The sequence below is a fragment of the Thamnophis elegans genome, chromosome 6 (genome assembly GCF_009769535.1).
Source record: "Thamnophis elegans isolate rThaEle1 chromosome 6, rThaEle1.pri, whole genome shotgun sequence".
Taxonomy (NCBI): domain Eukaryota; kingdom Metazoa; phylum Chordata; class Lepidosauria; order Squamata; family Colubridae; genus Thamnophis; species Thamnophis elegans.
In genome coordinates, this window is record NC_045546.1 from 78,013,005 (window position 1) to 78,026,888 (window position 13,884).

A 13,884-nucleotide genomic window follows, 5' to 3' on the forward strand; every position below is an offset into this window, starting at 1 on the left:
AGCTTGGGCAGCAATCCAGCACAGATAAGCCGTGGCAGCAGTCCAGCCTGCCAAGCTCACAACAATGTTCTCCAACATTCGTTCCTGCGTTGACTTCTGCAAAAGGGGCGTGTGCACAAGGAGCCTTTTTATAGTCTGGAGAGGAGCCTAATTACCACCAGCTGAGTGCAATTACCTCCTGTACTTGCGCAACTGTTCCTTGCGCCTATTAGCTCTTCAATGGCGGGCATCCAGGAACAACTCACTGCTGATGTCAGGATCACACTCCCTTGTCTCCTCCCCACTGGTCCAAGGCTCAGACACCTCCTGGTGGCCAACCAACCTCTCTGCACCCTGCTCGGAGTCAGAACCCTGTCCAGGGTCCTCCACATCCTCCAGAGCCGACTCATAGGGCCCCTCGCTGTCAGAGTCTGGTGGCAGCTCCAACAGCTTCTACTGGGCCACAACACCTACCTATACTGTGAAGGGGTTGATGGGTAAGCGGAGGTTTTAGAGGGACACAAACACTTCTTGAATCCCAACTGTATTGAGTGCGGAGTTGTGTGCCCAGTGTGCTGATTGATTCGGACTTCCTACTGGGAGATGTGAGAAAGCAAGGCACGTGGGAAAAGTTAAAATTTGCAGTTGTGTAAAAATAATGCCTAGGCAACCATCCCTGAACAACAAATAGCTACATATGTTCCATTCAGTGCCAGGCAGTAGAAGTCTATTCCAGCCTTCATTAACGAGTTAAACATCTGGAATAGTATATATAATAGAGGATTTCTGCTATGTATAGTTACAATAATCAAGGTTCTGTCTAATTCTCTGGGTTCATGTGACTCTTCAGCAGCCATTTGATAGATGATGCATATTTGAATCACAACAACTTTTTCACACCATATATGCTCAGAATAGAAGAAGTGACAGAACATTCTTCACTTTCTAAGGATTTGCATTCTTAAAAAAACTGCTATTATGAAAAAGTTGGAGAACATATGTCTCAGAAAACTGCCAGAGCACTAAATTTGCTGATTAAAGCAATTTGTTAACTCAGCTTCATGTAAGTAACGTGTACAATTTGACCATCTTTTAAGGACAAAATGCACACATGCAGATGAAACATGTTACTTTGATAGACAGAAAAGTACAGATGCCTCCTAAGGCCAGTGGAGGTAAGGGAGTTGTAAAGAATTTTAGGAGTGAACGTTAGTGCTTTCTCTACTTCCTTATTGTCACAGTAACCATATGAGCTGTGCTGGTGCAGTGGTTAGAATGCAGTACTGCAGGCTACTTCTGCTGAGTGCCAGTTGCCAGCAGTTCGATTCTCATTGGTTCAAGGTTGACTAACGTTCCATCCTTCTGAGGTCGCTAAAATGAGGACGCAGATTGTTGAGGGCAATCTGCTAAGGGCTATTGCTATAAGCAGAAAAATAACTGGCCAGAGTCATTCAGTTTTGGTTGCCGCAATGTAGAAAAGATGTGGAGACTAGAAAGAGTGCAGAGAAGAGCAACAAAGATGATTAGGGGACTGGAGACCAAAACACATGAAGAACGGTTGCAGGAACTGGGTATGTCTAGTTTAATGAAAAGAAGGACTAGGGGAGACATGATAGTACTGTTCCAATATCTCAGGGGTTGCCACAAAGAAGAGGGAGTCAAGCTATTCTCCAAGGTACCTGAATGTAGAACAAGAAGCAATGGGTGGAAACTAATCAAGGAGAGAAGCAAGTTAGAATTGAATAGAAATTTCCTGACAGAACAATCAGTGGAACAGAAGTTGCCTCCAGAAGTTGTGAATGCCCCAACACTGGAAGTCTTTAAGAAGATGTTGGATAGCCATTTGTCTGAAATGGTATAGGGTTTCCAGCCTAGGCAGGGGGTTGGACTAGAAGGCCTCCAAGGTCCCTTCCAACTCTGCTATTGTATTTTATTGTATTTTTTTCAAGATTGCTAATCATTACTTCACACACATACCATGTTTTAAGCAGGCTGTTCCTCGATAACCATGATTGTTCAGAATTGAATCCTGGGAATGTCTTATGCCAAACTTGAAAGTAACATTTTTTGTTGTAATTATTCAGAATATTTTTATATTGTATATAATTAAAATTTGCATAGACTGAAAAAAAATCAGTTTACATGTGTTTCCAAAGTAAGTTATATCAGTTAATTATTTATTTAATATTGAGAAAAATAGCAAATTAAACATAAATTATATGCAGACCAACCTTCCAAAATAAGTCAACTCATGATGGCAAAGCATGCATTCTTCAGGCCATTTGTATAATTGATAGAGAATTCATATTCCAATTATGTAGGTTTTGGCTTTTTTTTATTTTTAGAACACTTGGTTTTTAGCTACAGAGAAATGAAATAGATTCTGTCATGCTGTATCAGTGTGAGTTCATTTGCATTTTGTAGCTAAAATACTTTAAAATATCAGATGGGTGGTTTTAGAATTGTTGCAGAAAGATAACAAGAACTATTTATAGCATTCCAGAAAAGCAATTTATGAGAGAAATGGCAAAACCAGCTCTTATAATTCCATATTTTGTTGTTATTTAATCTGGAAGGGGAACAGATTGTTAGTTGACCAAATCTCAGAAGAAGTGAAACAAGCCTTTCAAAATATCCATTTGAAAGCCACATTGATAAACCAAGCCCTTAAGCAGTGTTGATTGCAGAACACAAGAATGTTATTTATTTGCTGCAAATTAGTGGAAAAAATATAATCCCCTCTGATGCATGTTTTAACTCCTAGCTATCTCACAGTGTTATTTGTTTAGTATTTACTGGCATCTTTGGCCAGACAAGATGCGAGTGTGAACACTATAATATTCTATGGTGACATAGATTGGTTCAGGATCAAAAAGGGAGTTAGGCAGGGATGTATTTTAATCACCATTTTTGTTCAATCTGCATGCTGAGATAATATGTGGAGATTAGACCTGAAATTGCCTGAGTTGGGATTGAAAACTGGAGGAAGAACCCTAAATAATTGGAGGTACACCAGTGATACATTATTGACTGAAAATAAGGGAGACCTGGAAAAACGATCTGAAAAATCACGGATGAAAGTAAAAAAGTAGGATTGGGTTTTCAGGAAAACAAAGATAATGACAAAAGCTGCCGATGGACATCGGGTGTTAAAAAATCAACAGTGAGAAAACTGAATTAGTTTGAGAATTTATGTTCCTTGTTCATGGTGGCAGCTGTATTCCTGAAATCAATGCAAGATATCCTTAGGCTGCACTGCAATGGTTACATGAATAAAATCTGGAAAAGCAGAGATATTGATATAAATACAAAAAGCAGGCTAATTAGAGCAATAGTCTTCCCTATAATAATGAATGGGTGTAAGAGTTGGACGCTGAACTGTTGCAGAAAGTGACAGGCTTAGGATACAGGAAAAGTTTATTTGGCAGCCAGGTTCAGAAAGCTAGCCCATTGCAAGTTCTGAACAACCTTTATTATCGAAACACGCATTCTTACACATTCTCAAAAGCATTGCAACACGGAAATACTTAACACATTTCTTAGTGGTTGCCTTGAGGAGAAAGCCTTATAAGGAGATGGGGGGTCTTACTTCTCCTTTTGTTTATGGAGAACGTGTCATTAACGAACTTTAATTGAACCTTGGACCTTTGACATAGATTTTGACATCTTGTGGTTAGGCGCTGGCTTCCTATTCTTTTGCAAGTTGCAACTCTGCCTATGTGGCTTTAATATAGAAGTAAAGGGTCTCTAAGAGGCTGTCCAGCCTGACCCAGTAGGTTTCACACTTAATGTCCAAATCTCACTTTAGAGATGTCCAAATCCTTTCAGCCCTGAGCTAAAAAATATTCTCCTTTATCAGTTGAGTTTCTTCCTTGACTTCTATGGCGCTGGCTTCCTATTCTTTTGCAAGTTGCCACTCTGCCTATGTGACTTTAATATAGAAGTAAAGGGTCTCTAAGAGGCTGTCCAGCCTGACCCAGTAGGTTTCGCACTTAATGTCCAAATCTCACTTTACGTCTGCTTTAGAACAGCTTGAGTTTAGAAGAGTTGACATCTTTGAACTTGGTGCTGGCGTAAATTATTGCATATTTCTCCTTTCAGCCCTGAGCTAAAAAATATTCTCCTTTATCAGTTGAGTTTCTTCCTTGACTTCTATGGAGAAATTTTACTATGCCCCAAAAGACAATTTGTTATTAAACAGAAAATTAAGAATGTAAGGGAATTAGGTTTATTGAAAAAAAAATATATACTAATTGTAATTGAATATACATTGTACAATGAAAGTGAGGTATTTAGTTATATTAGATGAAAAATGTGTGACTGTAAATGTAATTGAGAATATGGATGCAAAAACACTTGTAACCAAACGACATGCTGTATGTAATGGATGAGATTTTTTTTTAAAGTAATCTTTATTAGTTATACATTTTTAAGAGTAAAACATACAAATACAAATACAATTTTAAACATACAACCCCCCTCCCCTCCCCCCCCCGCGGTGACAAATCTCATCATTGGAGATGAGATTTTTTTTTTATGTCGTTTTATGTTTAAAAATAAATACGAATTGCAACCAAAAAAACAAACAAACTAGTTTTCTTAGTTGAGCTCGGAAACTCCTGCCATTAAACCCAGCGTTCATCTCTATTCATTGTACAGCTCTACGGCGAACACTTGATTTGCCCCACAACTTGGTTTAGTCCGCCCCGCCGCCCCCCCCCCCCGGAGCCCGACTGGTTGCTGCGTTGCGGAAGCTGAAGCGCAAGCGCGGCTCTTTGGCCACGCCCACGGCTGGAAGAATCATGGCGTCGGGGGCTTCGGAGGCCCAGGCTTCCATGGCAACGGTGCCCGGCGTGACGGAACGGTATTTCACCCGCTGGTATAAACCAGGTAAATTCATCCCCCGACCCTCGGCCGCTTCCTTCTTCTTCTGATCGGAGGCGAGCTGTGAAAGGGATCTGGACCTTTAAAAAAAGAAACCAGCGATTCCCGCCTCTACCCCAGTCTTCCCCTAACTGCCTTCCAGCTTCGTGGGTTGCTTTTGTTGCGAGTGGGGATGGAGTCGGCTGGGGAATTGTGGGAGCTGAAGTCAAAACCTCAAAAGTTGCCAACGTTAACTCAAATATTTACTATGTTGACATCATCATACCTCCACTTTTTTTTTGGCTACAGTTATTTAAACCAGTGTTTCTCAACCTTGGCAACTTGAAGATGTCTGGACTTCAAGTCCCAGAATTCCCCAGCCAGCATTCGCTGGCTGGGGAATTCTGGGACTTGAAGTCCAGACATCTTCAAGTTGCCAAGGTTGAGAAACACTGGTTTAAACATCCTTCATCCTTAAGTATCCCAAGATTTCAATCCATAATACCACATGCTGGCATTTCATTTACTTATTTATAAAATCCTCCCATTAACATCAAGTCCTCATATCCTGTTCTAGCTAAACATCCATAATATTTTAATACCAAAAGTTTTCTAACCCTCCCATGTATATAATTTATTATCATTATCCTTTCTTTATTTAACTATATCCAAGGACGTATGATGATGTCAATATAGTAAATATGTGAGTTAAGATATTTGAATTAATATGAATTATATTTGATGACGGTGGAAGAGATGCACAAAAGCCTTTGGTAACCAGCTGATATACTTTTTGCAATATATGCTTGTTTTGAAAATCAATATAGTAAATATGTGAGTTCTATATAATTTATTATCATTATCCTTTCTTTATTTAACTATATCCAAGGAAGTATGATGATGTCAATATAGTAAATATGTGAGTTAAGATATTTGAATTAATATGAATTGTATTTGATGACGGTGGGAGAGATGCACAAAAGCCTTTTGTAACCAGCTGATATACTTTTTACAATATGTGCTTGTTTTGAAAATCAATATAGTAAATATGTGAGTTCTATATAATTTATTATCATTATCCTTTCTTTATTTAACTATATCCAAGGAAGTATGATGATGTCAATATAGTAAATATGTGAGTTAAGATATTTGAATTAATATGAATTGTATTTGATGACGGTGGGAGAGATGCACAAAAGCCTTTTGTAACCAGCTGATATACTTTTTACAATATGTGCTTGTTTTGAAAATCAATATAGTAAATATGTGAGTTCTATATAATTTATTATCATTATCCTTTCTTTATTTAACTATATCCTGGAGGTATGATGATGTCAATATAGTAAATATGTGAGTTAAGATATTTGAATTAATATGAATTATATTTGATGACGGTGGAAGAGATGCACAAAAGCTTTTGGTAACCAGCTGATATACTTTTTGCAATATGTGCTTGTTTTGAAAATCAATATAGTAAATATGTGAGTTCTATATAATTTATTATCATTATCCTTTCTTTATTTAACTATATCCTGGAGGTATGATGATGTCAATATAGTAAATATGTGAGTTAAGATATTTGAATTAATATGAATTATATTTGATGACGGTGGAAGAGATGCACAAAAGCCTTTGGTAACCAGCTGATATACTTTTTACAATATGTGCTTGTTTTGAAAATCAATATAGTAAATATGTGAGTTCTATATAATTTATTATCATTATCCTTTCTTTATTTAACTATATCCAAGGAAGTATGATGATGTCAATATAGTAAATATGTGAGTTAAGATATTTGAATTAATATGAATTGTATTTGATGACGGTGGGAGAGATGCACAAAAGCCTTTTGTAACCAGCTGATATACTTTTTACAATATGTGCTTGTTTTGAAAATCAATATAGTAAATATGTGAGTTCTATATAATTTATTATCATTATCCTTTCTTTATTTAACTATATCCTGGAGGTATGATGATGTCAATATAGTAAATATGTGAGTTAAGATATTTGAATTAATATGAATTATATTTGATGACGGTGGAAGAGATGCACAAAAGCTTTTGGTAACCAGCTGATATACTTTTTGCAATATGTGCTTGTTTTGAAAATCAATATAGTAAATATGTGAGTTCTATATAATTTATTATCATTATCCTTTCTTTATTTAACTATATCCTGGAGGTATGATGATGTCAATATAGTAAATATGTGAGTTAAGATATTTGAATTAATATGAATTGTATTTGATGACGGTGGGAGAGATGCACAAAAGCCTTTTGTAACCAGCTGATATACTTTTTACAATATGTGCTTGTTTTGAAAATCAATATAGTAAATATGTGAGTTCTATATAATTTATTATCATTATCCTTTCTTTATTTAACTATATCCTGGAGGTATGATGATGTCAATATAGTAAATATGTGAGTTAAGATATTTGAATTAATATGAATTGTATTTGATGACGGTGGGAGAGATGCACAAAAGCCTTTTGTAACCAGCTGATATACTTTTTACAATATGTGCTTGTTTTGAAAACAAATAAATAAATAATTTTTTTTTTTTTTTTAAGTTGCCAACGTTGACAAAAACTCCGGAAAAAATAGAAATAAATCCAGCACGGCAAAAGGCTGGTAACTTAGATATGGGTTACCTGTTAAAACTTAATTTATCTCTATTTATGAGGAGGCTTCATAAAATTAACATACTCATCACTACCATCACTGCCGTTATCATCCTTACTAGTCACATGTGCTTTAATCTTTCTTGTTCACCAACCATGTTTGTTGCTATTCTCAAAGTCTATTTTCTTTTTCTGTTTTTTTACATAGAAAAGTTTTTATTTTCCATTTTCATAGCATATAATCACATGTATACTATTACATAGTCAATATCATGTTGTGTTATTAAGTAATTACATCAATTCATCTTACCATCAATTACCAAAGAAAAAAGAAAAACCCAGTTATTGGCTCTTCTGCTCTCCATACACCATATTTATACCTTATCCGACACTTTCTTCCCCCTCTCTCCTCCCCCTTTCTACATCCTGTCTTTCCTCCATCATTTAATACTCTACTTCCTCTACCTTTCTCCTCCTTCTCTCTCCCCTTACCACTCCTCCTTATACACCTCATCTTCCCCCTTCACCCTCTCTCCTATCCCTCTCTTCCTATCTTTCTTCTCTCCTCTGCTTCCCATTCTTCCTCTAATTCACTTGGTGTATTTCAGCTTTTGAGCAAACTCCCTTTTGTGTTGATGGTATTTATGATTCCATTTCAATATACATAAAGAAAAAATTGCAGTATATATGTACAATCATAATCAAAGTCTATTTTCTTTAATTGCGTTTACGTGTTTTTCTGATTTGTAATTACTAGCAGGCTCCCATATAGATTAGATTATTGACTTTTTTCCCCCAGTATATCACATTGCATGCTGTGTGCATCTTTATCAAAGCAAAGCAACAATTTATATTTGTCTCTGAATCTAAAATCTATGAAGTTATATTAGAGCAGAAAACAACTGCAGCGCCCCCCTTTATCTCCCCCTTTATCTCATACCTGTAATATTGTGTAACCCAAAGGACATAGAAAACATGTGCCTAGAGTTCTCAGAAAGCTGAAATCCTTGGGGCACTTTAGCTACATGTTCTTTGAAATGTAAATATCCTCCAAAACCTATTCAAAATATATGATTAATCAACAAGGGCTACAGAAATGGAAAAACAAATTAACCCCAAATGAAGATGAAATAATAAGAAAGATTATGGACTGTGCCGAAATGGATAAACTAACTAAAGAAATCCAGGGAAAGGAAGAATCAGAATTCTACCAGATATGGGATAAATGGTATAGGGGGATGGAGGAAAGAAACAAAAATCAATGAAAGAATATAACAACACTCAAAAACAATAGTTATGAGTAAAATAAGAGGGTTAAGAATGGTGAAATCTAAATGAAATACAATAGAAGGGGAAATAATATAAGGTGAGCGGTATCGATTGATGATTGCTATTATAAAAAACAGGAAGATAATAAAAAAAGGGAAAAAAAACTGTGACAATGTGGTTTACCTTGGACTTTTAAGTTTCATTACTTTTAATAAAAGGTGATATTAACATATAGCTGGCATTCATTATCTCCTTTTGAATTGCAGGAAAACCATGTTTTCTTTTTAACCAGCATCATTTTTGACAACCAGAAGTTTTCAATAAGTAAACAACAGGGAGTGTATTCTGGATGTCCTTGAATATACTTGCTAATAAAGATACAGTACAAACCTGATTGGGAAAGGGTTTGGTTTATTGGATTTATATGCCGCTCTTCTCCCAAGGACTCAGGGCGACGTACAACATTAAAAAAAAAACACATATTACAAAAGTTTAAAAAAAATTAGAGTATCCAAAAAACAAACCCAATTAAGATTAACAATAACATTTTTAAAAAATTCAATTAAAATTAACAATCAATCATTTATTTTATTTTGTTCAGGCCAGGCCGGCTTGCTGGAAAAGCCAACTTTTTAGGGCGCGTTGGAAGGACTGGAGGTCAGGGATTATACGAAGCTCTGGGGGCAGCTCATTCCAGAGGGAAGGCGCTCCCACAGAGAAGGCTCTCCCCCTGGGGGTCGCTAGCTGACACTGTCTGGCCGACGGCACCCTGAGGAAGCCAACTTTGTGGGATCGCACTGGACGGTGAGAGGCTACTGGTGGCAGTAGGTGGTCTCGCAGGTATCCTGGGCCTAAGCCATGAAGCGTTTTAAAGATCATAATTAGTACCTTGAATCACACCCGAAAGGGGGGTGATATAACCCATAAATTTGTCACTGGTGGAATGTCATTGTTTGATCACTTGCTTTCTGACATGTAAGGAATGTTAACAATTATTTTTATTTATTTAGTTTGTTAAATGTGTACAAGATAACAGGTATAAGTATAAACATGGACATGGACAAAGGAAATGGGGACAGTAGGACAGGGACAGAAGGCATGCTGGTTCACTTATGCACATCCCCATTATTTCCTACACCCTATAAAAAGTCTTGACCTCATTCCCCCTTAAATAAATACTTTTTGCTTTGCCTAAATTTATTTGGTTTGTATTTTTGGGTGGGTGAAAAAAGTCATCTTTGCAAACATAAAAGTGTTTTTCTTTCCCAAATTCAGGGAATAAGTCTTCATATCCACGTAAACTAAGTGGCTGAGATTCAAGGTAACACCGGTAGTCCTTGCTTAACAACTGTTTGCAGTTATGAGAGTGATGAAAAAGTAACTTGTGATCAAACCTCACTTTTATGACCTTCACAGTTCTGTAAAAGAACAGAAAGCTGAAAAAAGCTCAGTCATGGTTTCACTTGTCAACCACTTTGCTCAATGATTTGAGTTACTGGTCCCAATTATAGTTACTAAACAATGACTACGTGTACCTTATTTTATAATAATGTCAGCTCATCTTTTTCTTGCATTTTATTATGCTATATATAGGTAACTTTTTCCCTCCTTTCCCATTACATGCATTTATTTGCCACCTGATTTAACATTTTGGTTACTTAAAGTAGCCTCTAGTTTACACAAACCTATGCTAAAATTAAGCTTATTTGTTATTAAAAGGCTACAACACTTTTTTGGAACGTTTTGTGTACTTTGAGTCAGCCTGAACTCTGCACAAAAACTAACTGCTAGCCTTCTTTTCCCAGATGTAAAAGGTAATCAGTGTGAAGATCATTGCATATTGCAACATTCTAACAGGTAAGACTTAAAGTTACATGCTTATTTACACAAAAATGCTTCTCTGTTCAGTCATCATTCAAGAGAACCTAGCATGTTTTACGAGCCAGGTATCAAACCTAGTTTTAAAGAGACCACTTTCAAAAGGCAGTGGTTAAAGTCTGAAGAGCTTTTCACCACTCCAAAGTGCTAATCTTCTGTTTTGATCTGGCAGAATATGCTTCCAATTTATTTTCCCTTTTTTAATCCCTATCCTGTGCTATAGCCTCTGTTTTGGCCTGCCACTAAATAGTTATGTTATGAATTATCATAAAGACACATGCTAAGTAAAGGTACTGGTATTTTGTTCTTGTTTAGTCAATCTGTTTTGGTTTCCTTCTATATACTAAAGCAATTAAAAAAAACTTTTGCAGTTGATTTCCATACCTAAGAAGCCTTGCTGGATTGAAAACTGCAAGCATAAATCAGACGCATATCTAAATGACAGCTCATTTAATCTAAATACTATAGCAATGTTACCTTCACCAGTGGCTTTTTTCCTTTCATTGAAACAAAACTCAAGCTTTCTTAAAATAAATTATAATAGCTTTTCTAGAATATTGAGTACCCTCACGTCTATTCTCTTCCTGTTCTCTATGCTTCAATTTCACGCTTTGCATTTTTGTCTTATTGTTACAATTGGTCTATTTTATTCTCTCATTTCAAAATTAATTTTTAAATTGTGTTGAATACTGCAGGTGCTTCTGGGAAGTCTTGTTTTGAAAAATATGCTTTGAATAAACAGAACTTCTTGTTTTGTAGAATCTGTGTCGTCACTATAGCAGATGCCCATCCTCTTCTTCAAAAAGAAAAACCAATTAAGAGCATTAGTTATCAGATTAGTGCAAACTGCAGCAGGCTGCAGAATAAAGTTTCTGGAAAGTCTAAACGGGTATGGTTCTTTTAATTTTCATTATAACATAGATCCGAGTTTCCAGTCTAGATTGTTTTTAAAAAAAAATATATTAGGCTAGCTCAAAGTGAAAGAACTGTAGTATCAAGATTGGTTATATATCCCAACAAATTTTTCCTTAACTCTATCAGTATGGCCCTTGTTGGCAAAACACTTTATCAGCAGACTGATTTAAAGTAAGTAATAGTAGTAGTAGTAGTAGTAGTTTATTCAATTTGTATGCTGCCCTATTCCCGAGGGACTCAAGATGGGGGAGTCTTAAAGAAAAGTAGGTCAACAAGAGGAAGGCCATTTTTCTGGCATGTCCACTCCTACTACACTCATGTTGTTGAATGTTTGGACGTAAGTATAAATTTGGGCTGTAGAAATTGACACAACAACTACACAACAAAGAAATACAGAAAGATGCCATCTAATGGTCTGGATTTTTGCTGTCCCAATAGTCAGTCGGTGCTGTTCTCTATACAGTAGAACCTCTGGTCACGAATGCTTCTGACCATGACCAAATTGGGTTCCAACCAAAAAATTCACAATTTTTATTATTATTATTTTTTTGCGGCTGTTTCCCCCTTTTGCACCATTTTTTTTTGTAAGTGCCAAATTTCCAAAATTAGATTTGGGTCAGGACCAAATCTGGTTGCGACCAAAGTTATGGAACAAATTATAGTCGTGACCAGAGGTTCTCCTTTACTAGACCTGGTGCAGTTAAAACTCAGTGAAAATAGCCTGACAAGCATATTTTCATTGGTATCCTCTCACAAAGTTATTGAAGTCAATGGAAATAATTGGTCACATGTCTGATACTGGTCTTTTAGTTGTTTGAGGTAGCTGGAACAGAAATACCAGGATAGATCATAATACGTATTATCTTGTGAAGCAAGTTTTGCTGAGAAACAATATGATGCTTAAGGCGGTAGTTGATTATGATTGCAGATATTGGGAATCTTTCCTTGGCAAATATTAATTAGCAGCTGGAATTATGTGAGATTTCAGCATTTATACCACATGGAAATGTAAACTCTCAAATACCCGTCAGTAGTTTTGGTAAGAGCTTCTAAAATTATTTGGAGTATGCAATCTATAATACAAAAGCTTCTCCCCATCTCAAAGTTTAAATGTACTAGCTCTGTTCTTCTTTCAACAAGCCTTGAAGACCTTGCTATTTCCCCAAGATTTGGGCCAGGATGGGATGTGTGACAGCATTTGTCTGTTCCACCAGAATGACCATCTTTTTATTCTATTTATTTTTAAATTTGTATGTTACTCAGAATCATCAAGAAATTGGGGCAGCTTTATAAATGTGGAAAATTAGTAACACACATTAATTACAAGCCTTCTGGATTTCATAAAAGACTGAGGTTTTAATACGGGTTTTTAGTGCCCGATCAATTCTGCCAAATTAAAGGAGCCAAATTGTATAACTATGATAAATATTCAATTTCAAATGTTAAATTGTATCAGTTTCTGATTGTGTTATCATTTTGCAAGAATCCTAATTAGTTGTAGGCTTTTCCCTCTAGGGTGCTCAATTTCTAACAGAACTTGCTCCTTTATGTCGAATTCTTTGCTCAGATGGAGAAGAGTACACCATCTATAGGTAAGGCGGTAAGATGTTATTTATATTGTGTTGCTCATGCTGTTCTAGCATTTAATAAAATGAAAATTCTTTGCAGCTGTATAAGAGGAAAATTAATAGAGGTGAATGAAAATATTCTGGAGAACCCATCTCTTCTACAAGAAAAGGTCAGGATTTCAAACTTAGTTCTTTTTTCCTTCTGCCCCCTACTTTAATTTTCTCACAAATATTTTTGTTTGTGTTTGGTTTTTTTTAGCCTTCCACAGAGGGTTACATTGCAGTTGTGTTACCAAAATTTGAAGAAAGCAAAAAAGTAACTCAGGGGCTTCTGACAAGGGAAGAATACGAAGAATTTATGTCAAAACGTTTTAATTCCACATCATTATGCAATACAAAGAAAGAGAACTCAGCAGAAGTATGAAAAACATCAGACATCTTCCAGTATATCCCATACAAAAGTGACTTTATGGATTGTCATACTTTACTTTTGGGTGATTATAACCTTGTTCATTTTCAGACAACGAAGTCAGTGTTTAAGACCTTCAAAATTCAATCTGTAACTTTACTATTGGATTTAAGGATGTAGTGCCAAAATATTGTACTATTCTTTATGTCAATAAAAGCCTTTGTTTACTTAATTTCATTGGTACATTATACTCATTTTCTACTTTATTAACCAAAATCCAATCTGAAAATGCCAATTCAACAGATCAATACTTTTTTTTATTATTTTATTTCTTGAGGATTTTAGCGATGAAGCCTACACATGGTGCCTTAAGATGG

The 13,884-nt window shown here is 35.9% G+C and overlaps 1 protein-coding gene across 1 annotated transcript; it reads left to right on the plus strand.

Moving 5' to 3' along the window:
• Nucleotides 1–4,737: 4,737 nt before the first annotated feature.
• Nucleotides 4,738–13,852, plus strand: ABITRAM (actin binding transcription modulator). The gene is made up of 6 exons (XM_032219350.1): nucleotides 4,738–4,869; nucleotides 10,543–10,594; nucleotides 11,375–11,504; nucleotides 13,046–13,122; nucleotides 13,199–13,268; nucleotides 13,358–13,852. Exons 1-6 carry the CDS (start codon nucleotides 4,782–4,784, stop codon nucleotides 13,520–13,522), a joined length of 582 nt encoding a protein of 193 aa, XP_032075241.1. The 5' UTR covers nucleotides 4,738–4,781; the 3' UTR covers nucleotides 13,523–13,852.
• Nucleotides 13,853–13,884: the final 32 nt, after the last annotated feature.